The sequence below is a fragment of the Dicentrarchus labrax genome, unplaced genomic scaffold, assembly GCF_905237075.1.
Source record: "Dicentrarchus labrax unplaced genomic scaffold, dlabrax2021, whole genome shotgun sequence".
NCBI lineage: Eukaryota > Metazoa > Chordata > Actinopteri > Moronidae > Dicentrarchus > Dicentrarchus labrax.
The window spans coordinates 520,705-538,004 of record NW_026136714.1 but is presented as its reverse complement, the minus strand read 5'-3'; the positions used below and the strand labels follow the sequence as shown (position 1 = coordinate 538,004).

The 17,300-nt window shown below is 38.8% G+C and overlaps 2 protein-coding genes across 3 annotated transcripts; both read right to left on the bottom strand.

The window, feature by feature from the left end:
• Nucleotides 1–694: 694 nt before the first annotated feature.
• On the bottom strand, nt 695–4,585 carry si:ch211-170d8.2 (uncharacterized protein LOC571755 homolog). The gene is made up of 3 exons (XM_051423156.1): nt 4,141–4,585; nt 2,052–2,196; nt 695–1,954 (listed from the first exon to the last, which is right to left on the bottom strand). The coding sequence occupies exons 1-3, from the start codon at nt 4,337–4,339 to the stop codon at nt 1,669–1,671; spliced, it is 630 nt and encodes a 209-aa protein (XP_051279116.1). The 5' UTR covers nt 4,340–4,585; the 3' UTR covers nt 695–1,668.
• Nucleotides 4,586–5,098: 513 nt separating this feature from the next.
• Nucleotides 5,099–17,283, bottom strand: hps4 (HPS4 biogenesis of lysosomal organelles complex 3 subunit 2). 2 transcript variants are annotated; one of them, XM_051423132.1, is made up of 13 exons: nt 17,072–17,283; nt 15,739–15,894; nt 14,122–14,212; nt 13,904–14,047; nt 13,141–13,248; nt 12,125–12,241; nt 11,060–11,154; nt 10,888–10,960; nt 10,396–10,520; nt 9,597–10,227; nt 8,298–8,424; nt 7,997–8,108; nt 5,099–6,809 (listed from the first exon to the last, which is right to left on the bottom strand). In XM_051423132.1, exons 2-13 carry the CDS (start codon nt 15,768–15,770, stop codon nt 6,638–6,640), a joined length of 1,827 nt encoding a protein of 608 aa, XP_051279092.1. In that variant the 5' UTR covers nt 15,771–15,894; nt 17,072–17,283; the 3' UTR covers nt 5,099–6,637. The 2 variants fall into 2 exon arrangements, with proteins under 2 accessions (XP_051279092.1, XP_051279091.1); XM_051423131.1 differs by lacking the exon at nt 17,072–17,283 and having other exon boundaries at nt 15,739–16,337.
• Between the last annotated feature and the right edge of the window lie 17 nt (nt 17,284–17,300).

Below are 17,300 nucleotides of genomic sequence, written 5' to 3'. Positions count from 1 at the left end.
TCTCCTGATTGAACGACCTGGAGTGGAATGAAGATCTGCTCTGTGTTATTTCTCACGAGAACCAAAGAACTGCCGTCATTTCCATCCGAACTCGTCTTAACGTGGCGCCTGGTGAACCTTCATTTTACTCTGATTCATGTCAACTTGTTTTCTCTTTTTATTTTTATTTTTTAAAGCAGCTGAACGTGTGAGATGAATTTAAACTGAGACAAATTTGAGAGCCTGTCCTATCGTCCATGAAACAGCGAGTGTGTGTGCTTCGGTCCGAGTAATAGATGTACATGTGATCAATAAGTGCTCCTCTGAGGGTTGTAGGCGGCAGCAGGAGGGCTGAGAACTGTACCGGAGACCCCCGATCTCACTCAGATGTGGCATATATCTGCAACAACTGGGGGGGCGGTGCTGATAAATGCTGTCTCTTTTTAATAAATGTGCTATTTTATCAGAACGTGTCGCTGCTGTTTTTCGTTCGGTGCTTTTAAATCGAGGTTATTCGGTGTTTGACGGGAGTTAATTAAGTGCCTGTTAATCCAAAGTGTGAAGCATTTTGGAGTTACGCAACTTTGTGAATGAACAAAGACGTTAACTCGTTGATGTCCAACGGGGAAAGGTCTTAAAGTACGAGCTGATTTAAGCACAAATCCACTGAAAGGGGTCAAATCGGTCAAACTGAGGCTACAGCAGGTTTTTATTTACATCCTAGGGGGTGATTTTATTTTGAAAATCCCTCCAGAACAACAATATAGATTCAAAACAAACTTTATTGGTCCTGTATTTACATTATTCAGACCTCAGACATTTTATAAAGTATTCTAATAGGGTTCCATTAAACTCAAAACAACTTTTATTTCAATAATATGATCCAATAAATCTAATATTTCACATATATATAGTTAGTTAGTTAACTTAATATGTGACTGTCCCTTTAATTGTTTAAAGGACCAGTATGTAAGATTTACTGACTGTCTAGTGGTGAAGTTGCAAACTGCAACTAACTGAATACTGCTCGCATCTGTATTTGAATTTTATATTATATTTGTCTGTTCTGGGCTACCGTAGAAACATGGCGGACTCCACCAGAAGAGGACTCGCTGCCTTTGTAGATAAAAACACTCTAAGGCAACAAAAACACAATAATTCTCATATTCAGGTGATTCAACACTAATAAAAACATACCTATGAATATTTTATTACATTTAGATCCTCTTAATTGTTACACACAGGAGCTTTAAGCTGATGTTTGTGACTTTAACTCCCCGTTAACGCCTTTATAAATACTCTAAATCAAACATTTAGATTCTGCCTCCACAGTTTCAGTCTCAGCTGCTCTCAGCAGGGTCACAGCACATGTACAGGCTTTCCTCTCTGCTTGTCCAGGTGTTGTTGTTTCCACCTTTTTCCCACCAACTGTGAGAACTCCTTTAAACAGGAGCACATATCCGAGAGGTCAGAACATCTAAAGGTCAGATCACAGCTGACCGAACCTCGTCCGTTCACAGAAAACGACCACACACTCAGATTGAGCTTTAATAGCCTCCATAAACTTACAGTATATCATATTCACTATTTACACATATATATATATATTTATAAATTAATAGATTTGACATTAAAGTGCATGTTTTCTTTTCTGAGCTTTCAGACGGATTAAACTGAGTGTATTTAGTCTTATTGGTAGAACAGCGCCATGAACGGCGTGTGTGAGAGGTGAACGCCGCCGGCTCCACAGGACACCCCGGATCCATCCCGGCTGCAGCCCAGGACCAAGCCCAGATCCAGGGCGGGGAGCGCGCCGGCGCCGTCGGTGTCCTGCAGAGAGGAAAACACCACCCGCCGCATGTTCACCAAGCCGGGACCCCCGTCGGCGCCACCCGCCGCCTCCTGCAGGCTCTGGAGGAGGAAGAGCAGATCCACCCTCAGCTCCACCGTGTTGCCCCGCGACCACAAACTGTACCTGGAGGAGGAGGCGAGAGACAGAGGGGTTAAAAACCTCCCAGAGTTCATCACTCCCACACTGTCGCTTTTAGGCGGGAGTTAGTTTTGTTATTTACCTCGTAGGAAGGCCGCGCTTCGCCATGGATGAGAGAACAGGATGGACGTCCAGATGCTGCGGGTTGGAGAGCTGGAGGTGGAGCTCGGCTCGCAGGAGCGTCAACGATGAAATCTCCCGGGTGAGGAGAAACTCCACGTCTGTGTCTGAGGAGGAGGAGGAGGAGGAGGAGGAAGAGGAGGAGAGTGTCAGAGATCAACCACAGAGGTGATGTTGTCACTCCTAATACCTCGTTAATCCGTCAGCAGGACGCCTCGACGGTTCTCGCAGGGGACGACTAAGACTCATTTGTATGCAGATAACATCTTTACAGCTGCGTTAATGAAGCCATTAATGTCCTCCAATCAGCTTTCACTGCTACGGATTATGCAGGGACGCCCATAAAGGGGGAGGGTGGGAAGCTTTCTGGGGCCCCTGGAGGCCAGCAACAAGCTGCTAAACTCAACTTTAAATCAGAATACTCACTTTTACTTTTTAAAACAACAAAAATAAACAAAGTGCTGCAAGAAAGAGGCCTAAAACACGGACATGAGTTTGCATTTGATTGTTGATTGGAGTTAGCATTGGGTTTTTAGTTCTGTGGTAAAAAAACAAGCTGAAGAGATTTTAAAGTTTTGTTCTAGAGACATAAAATCTATCGGTAAATAACCGATCTGTGAGGTTTTAAGCCTTTTCTCTTTAAAAACAAAACTCATAAAGCGGAGTTAATTTGTGGAGATTATCTCGTAATCTGGGCGATGCTAATTTCCAGGTTGGACTACAGAAATACGTCTTCCCTTGAACTCAGTTGTGCACATTGAAAACATCCTTAAGAGGCTTTTACTACTAATTTTAAGTGACGTGGACTTAAATGTGTGGTTTTTATTTGTACTGTGAAAACAAAATAAAACACAAATAATCAGAGATGTTAAGTTATTGTTTAAATTAAAGTGAATTAATCCTGATTAAGTTGCTTTAACTGGTATTTTTAAGTGACACTGACTTAGTTTTGTTAATTAAATTAATATTCCTCATTATGTATTTATTACTATTTATATTATGTTTCACAAATAAAAATCACAAAATTAAGTCAGTTTAATTTAACTTTACTAGAAAAATCTACTCAATCGAGGATGTTTTTATTTTCAACATATAAACTTTATTTACTTTTACTTAAATGTTTTGATTCTTTGAGTTAAAGCTTGCTAACTCAGGACCTGCACATGAAGGATAGGAAATAAAGAGAAAGAAGAAGCTGGAAAAACCCAAATAAACTGAATTTGTGTAAATTCTTTATATAGACGTTTGTTTGAGGCGTTATATCCTGCATTCGAATTATAAGTCGACAATATTGTTGTGACGGGAAGCTTTCACATCGACCCCGGATCGGCTAAATGAGACGTTGCACATTGAAAAAGTCTGTTTTTAACGGCTTTAAATTTTACATAACTGTCCTTTAACTTCATCCCCATCAGGCTTTAAGTGTCTGAACTAAACGGAGGATTTAAATGAACTTTTCTAAAGAATCAAATAGCTTCAGTTTCATGTCTGTGAGAAGATGTCTTTAAAAACACTGACAATACTGCAGAAACTAAATGTTCTTACTTTCATTGATTAGTCTTTAAAATCTTTAATCAATACATTGGATTTAATATTGTGTCAGTTTTTGTGAGTTAGCATTCGTTAGTTGGCTTCAGGAGCTTTGTGGAGCTGATGTGATGAAGATGGCAGGAGATCAGAGAGATGACAGAAATAATCAATATTAATATTAATTATATTATTTTATAATAACACACATAATAATTCATTTTCCCTAAAACTTCCCACCCTGCACTTTAGAAAACACTTTTAACTCACTTTAATTAGTTTTTAATCTGGATTAATTTCTATTTTCAGTTTATTTCTGATTTTATAGTTTTTATTCTTTTGCTCCTGAACACTTTAAGTTTGGTATTAAATATAAATAAATCCTCTCTCTTAGTGTTTGAGGTCTGCAGTTCAACAGTTTCTGTCCTTTAATGTGTAATACGAGTTTTATTTTAATATAAACTGAACAAATATAACCTATAGAGAATAAAGCAGTGGATAAAGTCCATGTTTTTGTCTCTCACCTCCTCTCAGCCGACCCTGTATTCCCTTTACGCTCCTGCAGCTGATTCCCTCCTGACAGCACCGGTAAACCCGCCGGACGAAGCTGAAAAGCGACTTTCCCGGGAACACCGGACCCTGGGAGGCCCCTGGGGCTGAAGGGCCGGACATGCAGCTGCAGCAGGGTCCCGGTATCATCCCCGGTATCATCCCCGGTATCATCCCCGGTATCCCGTGCGTTTTCCTGCCAGGGCGCAGCCAGCTCCGCGCACGGCTCCCGGTGCGTCTCCGCGCCGCCGCCGCCGATCCTCCACCGCCGGAGCGCGTCCGTGCGTAAATCCGCTCCGGAGGCCTCCTCTCCGGGTTTGGACCCAAAGTCCACGGCGCGAGCAGATACTCCACGTGTCATGAGCGCGAGAAGAAGCAGAGCAATCCGAGTGCAGCGCGAGGAGGCCATGGTGATCCCTCTTTAGGTCCTGGTGTTTGGATGTGTTGTGGTCCCGGCTCTCCTCCGCCTCCTTTATAACCCCCCCACTGACAATGGGAACATCTTCCCCACTTAGAATTTGAATCCTGACCCTCCTCGCAGACCCTGCCCCTCTTTTTGTTCACTGCCCTTAACCACCCATTTACCCCCCCGCGGCTTTCTTTCAATGTGCGTGCATAATGAGGCGCCCCGAGGAGCCCCGAGGAGCCCCGACCCGGGTCCTTTCACATTCAGCTCCTCAGCTAATGACTCTAATGACTCCATATTCCGATCATCAAGCACCATCTGACTTCCAGCAGCTGCGGCTCTCAACATGAATCATTTTTTTTAAACCCCAAACAGCCTCGCGCACGTCCTCCAGGTGAGTTTTGGAGGTATTAATCCTGAGGGGGGGGGGGGGCAGATACAGGGGCCCCTGATGGCCCTAATAAGGTCGTGTTGCCCCTGTGGTTTTAAAACAAGCTTTTACAAAAGTAGCTCACACAAGAGTCAACTGAGAGGATCATGTATTCATTTAATTTCCACTAATAATCAGACAGACAGACAGTCAGACAGACAGGCATCAGGCAGGGGCGGAGCTACAGACATATTTTATATATAAAAATCAATATTTGCCCCCACAAACATTATTAAAGCACTGAAACAAATATTTAAAGGCGTCATTAGAAATCAATACATTGTTTTATTTGACATTTTTTATAAAATACTTTGAACTTCAGTATAAAATGTGACCATAACAACATGTTTCCCTGATTTAAGACTGGAATTAATACTGGACTTAAAAGTAAGAAAACATTTAAAGAATTCAGCACATTTTCATTAATAAGGTTAAACACTGTCCCAAAAAAAAAACAAAAACACTTTATTCAATAAGTAAATTGTATTTTAAAGCTCCAGTGTGAAACATTGAGGAGGATCTACAGTCAGAAATATAATATTAATAAGTATGTTTTTATTAGTGTTTAATCATCTTAAAATAAGAATAAATTGTGTTTTTTTTACTTATATTGAGCTGTTTTTTATCTACAGAGGAACCAGACACTGGCTCCAGATAGGATGGCTTCATGGCCACCGTAGATTCACCGACACACTTTACACAAATTCAGTTGGTTGTAATCTGCAACGTCACCACTAGATGTCACTAAATCCTGGCGGACTCCACTAGAAGAGCTCCCTCTGTAGATAAAAACATCTCATTATAAGGTAACGAAAACACAATTTATTCTTATTTTCAGGTGATTGTACACTAATGAAAACACACTTAATAATATTATATTTCTGACAATAAATCCTCCTTAATATTTCACTCTGGAGCTTTAATCTTATTTCTGTGAATTTAAAAAAAGAAATTTACTTTGTATACCAATTAACAGCTGATAAATAGGTGAAATCAAACATTTACATTTTTATTTTCCTCAGTAAGTTTTGCGTTTCCACCTTTAACATATTATTATTAAAGTTAATCTAATGTAATGTGTCATTTATTGGCCCCCGCCCCCCCTTGTAGCTCCGCCCCCTGAACAAATGACACTTTAAAGGAAAAACAAACAGCAGTTTTTAGAGCCAAATAGTTAAATAACACTTTTTTTTTTTACTGTCAAAAACTTGATTTGAAATAGATATTTTTATAAAAACTATTTTAGATTATTTTAGAAATTTGTGTAACAAACCAACAGTTTTGCAGCAAAGATTCTGTACAAAAAACACTTTTTAAAGACTTTTATCCTGTTTTAGACTAAATTAAATTAATAAATACAAGTAAAGAGGAGTTATTACAGTTTGGGATGAACGGAAACAACATCTGCGAAGTGAAACTGGAGCTTAATTTGGTTGAACTGTTGATACAAAAAGGTAAATTGTGCTCAAACAAGCGTGAAAATAAAACTTCATTGTGAATAATTTCATACAAATAATAATAAAAAAAAACATGAACAGGAGCTTTAAATCACATTTCCTCTGTTGGTTTTACTCACAGGACAGTTCAACAAATAGAGCGGACGTCCTGCCGCCACCGTCACCGCCGCCGCCCCGGGTCAGAGCAGGTTGACCCCGTGTTTCAGTAGTCTGTGTCGGGCCTTGCTGGGCAGCGAGAAGGCGCTGTCCTGGTGGTTCGGGATGCCCGAGTTCCTCAGCGACGCCCCGTGCTGCTGGAAGAACGTCTCCTGAGCCACGCTGCGGGTCCCGTACACGGCAGCGCCGGCGCTCCTGCAGAGGAAACGTCCCACGTGTTTATTAAGTCATTATTATATCTTATATTATATTCACAAACTGTACAAAGAAATCAGTAAAACAAGAAATTTGGGTGAATTTGAAGCCGATTATTTCCTGTTTAAGGAACTTTTTATACAATTCTCTTTGTATTCTGTATTTTTATTATTTTCAACAATCAAACAGATTTAATAAGCTTCTTTTTTTTGATAAATTCAGTGTTTTCTTCTCATTATTCTCTCCGCTCAGTGGTTCCCAACTGTTTCCCTTACTATCAGTGAGAAAACTGACTATATTTAATGTATATTTCATATTATGTTCAATAATAACAGCAGAGAACAACAAACAGTGGACACAATAACTGCAGATTATTTCCTGTGAATATTGATCAGAGATAAGTTTTCTTGATAGTTTTAGGAACCTTTTATACAATCCTCTGTCTGTATTATGTATATTTTATCATTTAAACAATCAAACAGACTTAAAAGGCTTCTTTTATTTTGACAAATTCAGTGTTTTCTTCTCATTGTTCTATCAACTCTTTGTATTCTAATGCAGGACGAGGCCGTGAAGAGGTAGAACAAAGACCTGCAACAGAAAAGAGCAATAATAAAGACATAAAACAGTAGTTTTCCTCTCTGGTAAAGGTCAGATGTTTGGGGGGGTGTGTGATCAATACCAGTGATCGGGACCCCCACTAGGGCTTGCCAAAGCTTAACAGGGGGTCGCGAGGCCTTCTTGATTTTAAGGGGTGTAAGAAAACTTTAGACATACACACAGTAGGCGGATATCTCTATATCCTGTAGCAACCGAAGAGCTAACAGAACAAAGTCAGGGAGAATAAAACACAGAATTTGTCAAAAAATAAACCTTTTAAGTCCGTTTGAAGTAATACAGACAAAGAATTGTATAAAAATATCCAGAAAACTCATCTCTGATCAACATTCACAGGAAATAATCTGCTCAAATAATCTCTGGGTTAATGCAGTTATTGTTCTCTGCTGTTAATATTGAATATAAACTGAGAGGAAAAAGGTTGGGAACCTCTGCTCTCTGCAAGTAAAGGAAAATGACAGATCCCCCCCTCCAACCACCCCCGACTCCTGCTTGCATTAAAAGGCCATGAGAACCCCCCCCCAACCACTGACCTCCAACCACCACCTCCACGTCGCTGCCACACTGACCTGATAATAGCCTCCTGCAGAGTTTCAGTGTTACAGAAATGCGAGTGAAGAAGTGATGTGGCTCTGACAAAAGGACGCTCCGGGGCTCCCCCTGGTCCACCAGACAGGTTGGCTGCAGAGACACACAATGAGAGGAGACCCACAGCGGCACATTAAACCTGGACACGCTGCACAAAGGAATGCTGATCACAGCCCTTTTTTACTAATTAGCCATTAGCTCATGCAAACACCCAGATAGAGATGTGGTCGGAGCAGGAGAGCTTAAACTCGCTGAAATCAGAGAGCATTGTGGGAGCCTCACTTGTCAGGGTGCTCTGGATGCAGTCGAAATGGGAGAAGAAGTAGGGTCCTGGAGGTCCCGGAGGCCCCGGAGAGATGGTCCTCAGATGGGCTTCCAGTCCATTGAGTGACGCCAGGCTGCTGTGATACTGGACACAGAACTTTTATTAGCCTCACAAAGAGACGTTAGTTCTCTAATGTACAGTCGGGCATCGTCTGTGTATGGGTGAATATATGGCCTCAATTAAACATTTAAAATACACTGGAATTACAACTGTGACTAAAATAACCATTTTAAATACATATTGCCATTTAAAATAATTAATTTTAAAGGACCAGAGTTTGGATTAGTGACATCTAGTGGTGAAGTTGCAGATTGCAGAGTAGTTTTTAGTTCATAGAAACGTTCTAAAGTTATAAAATCACAATGATTGATGAGTTTTTTTGGACAATGTTTAACGTTATTAATTAAAATGTGCTTAATATTTTCTTACTTTTAGACTAAATTTAATTTAATATGTTGTGGTGACATTTTAAAATTAAGTTAAATGCAAACAAACAACATAAAACAATTTATTGATTTATAATGCCACTTTTAAATATTTATATTCAATGCTTTATTGATAAATGTGATTAGAGGATCAGTGTGTAGGTTTTAGTGGCCTCTAGTGGTGATGCTGCTGATTGCAACCCACTCGTTTCACCCTTTCTCAGCACGAGGGAGAAAGTACAGCGGTACGTTTCATCATGATTACATTACACTAATGAAAACATACCTATAAATGTTATATTTCTGACAATAGATCTTCACAAATGTTTCACACTGGCCCTTTAAATATTGGCCAAACTTTACAGTCGACCTAATCAATAGAACTTTTTTACAGCAGCATGTTATAGTAGGGTAAACAAATTAAGGTTCAGTTCAAAAACTTCTGAATTCTATTCAGATGAATGTCGGATGTTTAAATCATTCATAAGTGGCGTTATTGATCATTTCTTCCTCCACCAGTGACGTCATTGTTTTGTCAGAAAAACATTGATTAACCTTGGAGGCATTCGATTTTAGTGGATCGGACAATTTGGAACCAATTCTAGATTCCCATCCTGAACCCGGACAGGAAAGTATTTGTTTATGTTTCTTACATTGGTTTGTCAGTTTTCACATAAAAATGTGATTGATTGATTGATTGAAACACCAAACCAATGTGATTAACATCGAGAAATAAACATTCTGGACAAATTTAAAGGTTTAAACCAAGCCGCTGAAAATGTTTCATCTGCATTTCCTGTTTTTTAACATTTTAAATTGATATTTTCTCACCACTTCCTCCGTCGCCGCCGTGTCGCTCAGGAAGTGCAGCTCCACCAGCAGAGCCAGAACCAGGCCTTTGACCCGGTGCATGTACAGCGTCATGGGGACCAGCGGACTCTCCTCCGGGTCGCCCAAAGCACCAGAGCGAGGAAGAGGAGGAGGAGAGGGAGGAAGAGGATCTCCAGTGCTCCCACAAACACCTCCTCCTCTGCAGGCCTCCTCCTGAACCTCATCGTCACGCGACTCCTCGTTACCGGACCGAGACTCTCTGAAGTCAAACACCGTCCCACAAGCCGCGTCTCCTCTTCCTCCGTTCAGAGGGGAGTCTTCCTCAAACACTGAGGTGTCTCCTCCTCCTCCTCCTCCTCCTCCTCCGTTGCTGTGAAAGCTGTGATAATACGACTCCTCCAGCGCCTCCTCCTCAGCTTCGTGGGAGTGTTTCCCGTTTGAGAAAGGAGGCTCCAGCGACTGCGACGGAACCGGACTGAACGTGGAGTCGGGACTGAAGGAGACCTTCTGGGGGGACGGAGGGGAACCCGGATCGGACGGCTCCGACTCAGTGGAGGCCATGTCAGATAAGGTTCTCGACAGGCGGGTCTTTCTCGGAGGAACTGTGTCTTTGTGTGGAGTCGAATGGGAGCTGGAGGGAAGAGAACAGTTTAATTTAACCCTTTAAGATCTCATCCTCAGTTATATTGTTCCCATGTTTAATCATTTATGCTAAAAAATTGCGATACCGAGGTGATTTAAGGAGTTTTTAACAGGAAATACTGTGTAAATTAAACCGTCTGGAAACAAATGAAGCTACCTGAAGTCTTTGTCGACGGGGGCGGACTGCAGGTACTGAAGTTCGGACAGGGTCAGGAACACGGTGGTGGAGCTGACGGCACCTCCAGACGGGCTGGAGCTACTCTGTCCGTTGGACCTCGGAGCCTAAAAACAGAATTAAATGACATAGTGTCGTTGGCATCGCACTCGGTTCCTGCGACTAAAAGTTACAACTGCGAGAAAATCACAAATAAACACCAAGATAATGATTTTTGAAGCGTAAATGTGATTAAAATGTTGTGTTTTATGTGTTTTTTTTTGGCAGCTGAGGCCTGGATGTAGTGACAAATGAAAGCTATTTATAGTTACTGTGAGCAAACAGCTGTGAGATATTAAAGGCTTTTAAAATCACTTCACTCTTAAGATTTCTACAGTTTTAATCTGTTTTTTTGCTCCATAAAATGGTGAAAAATGTTAATTACAGTCCTTAAATATCTTGTTTCTGTCGTTGGGTTAATCTATGTCGTCTTACCTTTGTGTAAGTTTCACTCTCATGAACCATCACCTTCATCGTGAGCTCTGGAAACATCTGTGTGCTCACAACTCTGCAGAGGATAAAAACCACATTTTAAAGTCTTTTTATTTACATTATATTAAATAAATATATATTATTATGTCCTGAGGGGTGGGAAATGTGAGCTGACCTTCCTCTGAAGAGGATGCAGCCGGCTAACACCAGAGGGCAGCGCTGGCAGGCCTGAAGAATGAGGGCGGCCTTCAGCAGCAGGAGTGGATCGACCTGAAGGACCAAACAAAACCTGATAAATACAGTTTATAAAAGGCCATACAACATCAGCTCAAAGACATTTAAAGGATGTTGGAATATAATGTTTGTAATATGTAATGTGACCAACGGTAGCAGCTTGTATTCCCCTTTAAAGCTGCTGGTTGTTTGCCAGCGTGCACACACATATTAACGTCTCTAGCTTTAATTAATACGCAGAAATTTGTGTGTTTGATGAGTTTCACAACAGCAGATTGCGACACAGTCACATCCTGTCTGACAGCGGCGTTATAGAGCCGACATACAGATAACATCAGAACTACAGGGGAACATGTTAGTTATTAAAATGGAAGATTTTTAAATGGAGTTTGGTCTGCAGACGTGTTTGAGTTTTTTAGATTTAAAAGAATAACAGAAGCTGAATGTTTATAGGTTTATAGAAAATGACTCAGAACAATAAAGGACATTTATAGCGACGCTGTGTTTGGATCTTTCTTGTTTAATAAAATCATTAATTCTGTCTTCTTACATAAGTTCTGTTTATATTGTTATTAAAAAAGACAGAAGTTGTTTTTGTTTTGTTTCTTTCCTGAACTTTTCATTTTTGCATAAATCTTATTTTAACTAAAATAACTAAATAGATAACTAAACTAATTGCTCCTTTTTTTCCTTATTATGTTATTTCTTTATTTAATTTCACTGTTTTTCCTTCTATATGATTTCTGTCTGTTTATTTGGTTTATTTATTTGTTTGTATTAAATTACCAGAGGCTGGACAAACAATCATTTATTGTATTTCTGAGAAGAGATTAGTCCCAACGTCTCATCTCTTCCTGTATCTTCATCGTGGTTCAGGTTATTATAATGAGGTTATCATTGATGTTTGATGGCCCAACATCATAAAACTCGCTTTAACTCAGATATCCGATAATAAAAGCTGAACTTTGGCGGTACAGATGTGACTCTGGGTGTCGGCGTTACGTACGTTGGTGGAGTCGATGGTTCGCAGGCAGCTGAAGATGTGATGGAGCTCCGAGGATCCGGACTGAAGGTGTGAGAGGTACTGAGCCCAGCGAGCGGCCAGCGCTTCCTGACTGTTGAGCTGCACATAAAAATGATAAAAAGGAGGAAAATCAAGTGAATTATCTGCTGGTTTTTTTGTGACTTTTGTTCTTCTAGTGTTCGTCTACGACAGCAAACAAAACAGTGGTGAAAACAACACATTTATGGTGCAACAGCTTTAGCTCAGGCTTTCAGCAGGTTCATTTTAAGACTTTTTTACGGCCTTTAAGGATAAAATTTAACCTGTTTTACGTCCATACTTGAAGAATATGAAGGACAATCTGTATTGGTTCCATATCGGTTTTGTTTTGTAGTCGTTACACTACGATCAATAAAAATTTGTCCCCCAAAAAAACACATTTAAAAGAATGAAAACTTTACACAGCCTAGTTAGCTTCATTAATCCAACACATTTTATACATTAAACTTTATTTATTTATCTAAAACTTAAAATATTTAAGACATTGTTAATTGTTTTTTATATTCCCCAATGCTGCTGTGTGTAACTTCTCCTACGGGGGTTTAATAAAAGGTATATTTTATCTTATTATAACTCATTTAAGTTTCTTAAAACATCTAATCTGAAGATTACACTGTAAAATAAATTGAGAAAACTCATAATTTTAAGTCAAACTATTAAACTTTTAAATAGTCTAATAAGAATCTTCTTTAGAAAAACTTGTTTAGTCATTAAAGTGAAAAACAGTTTATAATTTAATATTTCCAACCCTTCAATTAATGAAAAATATTTTTTTATTATTATTTAAAACTCAAAGAAGAAAAGTAAATTATCTCAACAAAAGATTATAAATTGGCAAAACTTAAGTTAATTTCAACTTAAAAGTTTGAGTTTGACTTAAAACATAAAGTTCTAATGTTTTATTTACAGTGTATTTTACATGACTTTATGTTTTACAGTGTATTATGTAAATGAGGTACCTGGTAACTTTGTCTGATGGAGCCGTTGTAGAAAGTAAAAAGGTCGATCAGCTGATCGAGGAGTTCGCAGACGCTGACGATCGGGACGTCCATCGAGCAGCCGAGAGCCTGCGACAACAAACACACACACACCTTAAAACAGTGGTTCAACGCGAGGGTCGGGACCCCCGCGAGGGGTCGCCAGAGCCTCACAGGGGGGTCACAAAGCCTCACAACTTATACTGTATATAAACATGTGTTACAGTTTAGAATTTAATTTAACTAAAAAATATATTTGAAATTGCAGGTTTTAAGTAAAACTAACAAATTTTAAGTCAAAAAACATTTTTGATGAAGTGGTTTTAACAAATTTAAGTGATACTGACTTAATGTTTTATTTATATTGTGAAATAAATACTTTGTGAAAGTTAAAATGTTTTGATATAAACTGTTAGTTCAGTTAAAATAACTTTTATATTGTGTTATTTAATATTTAAACAACACAATCTGTATTAGAACAACGGCTTATTAAGTATTTATGATTGTTAAAATAAATAATAAAATAAATAATAACAATAATAATAATAAATATACAGATAATTGTATAAAAAGTTCCTTAAAAAAATCATAAAATCTCTCCAATCTGCTGAAAATGGATCAAAATCTGGAGAGTTGAGTTCCCTGTTTGGGTTCATTGATCAGTATCTGTAGAACATAATCGGGTGTCGTCAATAAACTGATTGATAGTCGACGATCAATACACTCAGAAACACGTTGGACTCACCCAGAAGAAGTCGTCTTTCATGCGGATGGCGAACTTGTTGCGTCGCAGCTGCAGGACGCGGACGGGAGAGAGGGACAGCTCGGAGACGCAGCGTCCGACGCCGGCGAGCTGACCGCAGAGCAGCTCCTGTCGGTCCAACGGGGTCTGACACACACACACATAGTGAACACTGGGTGATCAATATCAGTTATCAGGGATCAATATCAGACAGTACAAACCTCTTCAGGGTAGAAGTAGCAGATTCCCTCCCTCGTGGGGTCGCCCTCGCCTTTGACCTTCGACCCATCGTACAGGAAGAAATACGTACACCTTCAAAATAAAACACACAGAAAATGTCATTAAGAGATCAATTAATTATCTGATAATCGATCAATCGTTTTTTGAGTCATTTTTTAAAGAAAAAACATCCAGATTCTCTGATTTCAGCTCCTGAAATGTGAATATTTTCTAGTTTCTTTCGTCTTTTGAGACAAAAAACTAAATATTTTTGGGTTTTTCAGCATTTTATGAACCAAACGACTAATCAATTAATCAATAAACTGATCGACAGATTCATTGATTAATTGTTTAAGACAGAAAACATCCAAATTATTTGATTTCAGCTGCTGAAAAGTGAATATTTCGTGGTTTATGAATATATTTTTAACGTTTTGATCAATCAGAAGAGAAACTGATCGACAGATTGATCAATAAAGACAATAACAACAACATTTAAGGTGTAAACAGATAATTTTCCAGATCACTTCCTGCTTTTATCTGCTGTTGTCTTTTTATTTATTACTTTTATTCTCTCTCATTAAAGTATTGATGTTTTATTTAATTACATAAACAGATTAGTTTCTGTTGTTTTAAAGGGCCAGCGTCACTTTAACCTCTAAACGTCCTTATTTAGAGCCAATGTTTGGTTTTTTGTCTGTTCTGGGCTACCGTAGGAACATGGCGGACTCCACTGGAGGCTGCAGTTGGGACTAAAATGTGTATTTTAACTAATATGTCCGATAAGAGTCAGACAATAATAAAAGAAATAGATAATATTGCTAATATAATGTCTTAAACAGAAAGTTTTAATGTATATTTATGTCCCAGGAACACAAACGGCACCTTGGGAACATTAAAATATAGAATAAAAAGTAAGAAAACAACAATAAACAACAATAAACAACAATAAACAGAGTATTTTATGTAACAGGTTGTTAATTTCTGATGATATTTTACGTTTAAACTGGAAATAAAGTCTTTTTTTAAGGCTTTTAAGTGTTCAGAAGTTGGTTTTTCATTAGTTTTTACATTAATTCTCTTTTAATTGTAATTAGAACAAAGTGCAGGACACTTTATTGATCGTACAATGGATCAAACTGATAGTTTTAATGTATATTTATGTCTGTAATGTCTCTTAAACTGAGCAAACTCACATATTGTAACTCACATGTTGTTAATTTCTGATATTTTATGTCCGAACTGTGAATAAATGAAGGATTATAATCTTTAACTAGTTCGTGTTCAACCGTTAATGAGCTGAAATCTTCTGCTGGTTGTTTTTATTCAGGTTTTAAATGTTTTAAACGTTTATTCTTCTATTAAAGTTGATGTTGCTGAACGGACCCTGAAGGCAGCACGCTGTTAATGTTAATTTGTTTGCTTTAAAAACAACAACAACAACAACAACAACAACAACAACAATGTTTGGCATCATTTCAGCTGCAGGGTTTAACAAACAAACAGAGGTTTTATTTCAGGGTCCGGATCCAGCAGGAGTCCGGATCTGGACCCTGAAGGAGGCGGACTGAGAGAGGACCGGGACTCTGCGGGACTCAGCGGGACTCTGCGGGTCTTACCGTCCGGAGTCCGACGGCTGCAGCTCGGCCATCACCGACAGGAAGTCCCGGAGGAAGCACCGGAGGAAGCGCTCGGTCACCGGGGAACGGACAGAAACAACCCCCGCAGGTCGGCGTGTGTGTGCGGTGCTCGGCTCTCTGCTGCGGGGAGAGAGTCTGCGGAGGAATGCGGGGCAGTCACACGCAGCGGGAGTCATGTGAAAGTACGGAGAGCTCACAGGGACAAACTAGAGAGCCAGGACGCGCTCAGAGCAGCCCTCCGGTTTAATTCAACAAACAGCATCAAAAACAGTTTATAACACTTTATAATGAGCTTAAAGGTTAAATAAATGAGGTTTTATTCATTTAATATGAGAAATATATAAAAATAAAGAGAGAAATAATCAAATATTCATCAAAAATATCGAGAATAACTAAAAAAAAGTTATAAAAGTTACTTATTTCCACTGTGTAGTGAAAAATATAAAATAGTATTAAAGTTTTACATCATATTATTACTGATATATTAGTTTTAAAGCAGAATTAAACAACTAAACAACACATAACACAGTAGCCTTTAAAAGATGTATTCACATATAAAATATATTTAAATAGTCAAATACTGAGAAAAATACATAAATATTAATTGAAAATATGGAAAATAACTTTATTTAATTTGATATTTTTTTACATAAAATATAGTTTTACATTATATTGTTATAGATATATTAGTTTTAAAGCAGCATTTTATTTAAATAGATACTGTCTCTTTTTATTTTCTATTTCATATTATATATGTTTTGTTGTTTATATGTTGTTTTTTTATTGTTGTTAAACCAGGAGGTTTCTAATAATGACTGTACTTTCTATATAATTATGATTATGATTATTTATAAACAAATATAACAACAAACATGTTTTCTTTAATCTGTAAATTTACTCAGTTTTCTTCCATTAAATCAAATTATTAACATTTATTTGTTTTAACGGATAATTTAATTAATTAATTAACTTTCTTCTTCACCTGTAAACACAGGTTGAAGGTTTAATTCTAAATAATAATAAAATATATATTTAATCAGGATGTGATCAATGCTGGAGGGAATTAATCTGATTGATCTGATGACACAGACTGATGTTAATGTTAAATTATTGATTACATATTGATAATAATCAATCACAGACTCTTACACTGATTATATATAAACGACCTTTAACTACTTTAAACTGATGTTGGAGCTTTAAAATGTTAAATTATTGATTACATATTGATAATAATCAATCACAGACTCTGACTATAGAAACAACCGATCCGGTTCTCGGGGATCGATTGAGGAGGTCTGCAGCGGGGTACCGGGAGCGCGCGCAGCTCCGTCAGCCAGTGGCGGGAATAAAGCGGCGTCAACCGGCGACCAGCGGCCCGGGACCGAGGTCAGCGGGTCTGAGTGGACCCGGGTCTGAGTGGACCCGGGTCTCCGGTCCGGGTTCGGGTTTAGATCGAGTCCGAACCGCCGGCGGGAAACTGCGCTTCCGGAAGAGCCGCCGCCATTTTGATTCTCAACGGACCTCCGCGAGCGTCTGAC

Excerpts from the sequence above, each read along its gene's own strand:
- si:ch211-170d8.2 (XM_051423156.1), bottom strand. The coding sequence starts at position 4,339 with ATGATACCGGGGATGATACCGGGGATGATACCGGGACCCTGCTGCAGC. Across the intron at positions 2,197-4,140 it reads ACAGGGTCGGCTGAGAGGAG|ACACAGACGTGGAGTTTCTC; the intron begins GTGAGAGACAAA and ends CCTCCTCCTCAG. Across the intron at positions 1,955-2,051 it reads AAGCGCGGCCTTCCTACGAG|GTACAGTTTGTGGTCGCGGG; the intron begins GTAAATAACAAA and ends CTCCTCCTCCAG.
- hps4 (XM_051423131.1), bottom strand. The coding sequence starts at position 15,935 with ATGACTCCCGCTGCGTGTGACTGCCCCGCATTCCTCCGCAGACTCTCT. Across the intron at positions 11,155-12,124 it reads GAACCATCGACTCCACCAAC|GTCGATCCACTCCTGCTGCT; the intron begins GTACGTAACGCC and ends TTGGTCCTTCAG. Across the intron at positions 6,810-7,996 it reads CTGCAGGAGGCTATTATCAG|GAGCGCCGGCGCTGCCGTGT; the intron begins GTCAGTGTGGCA and ends TTTCCTCTGCAG.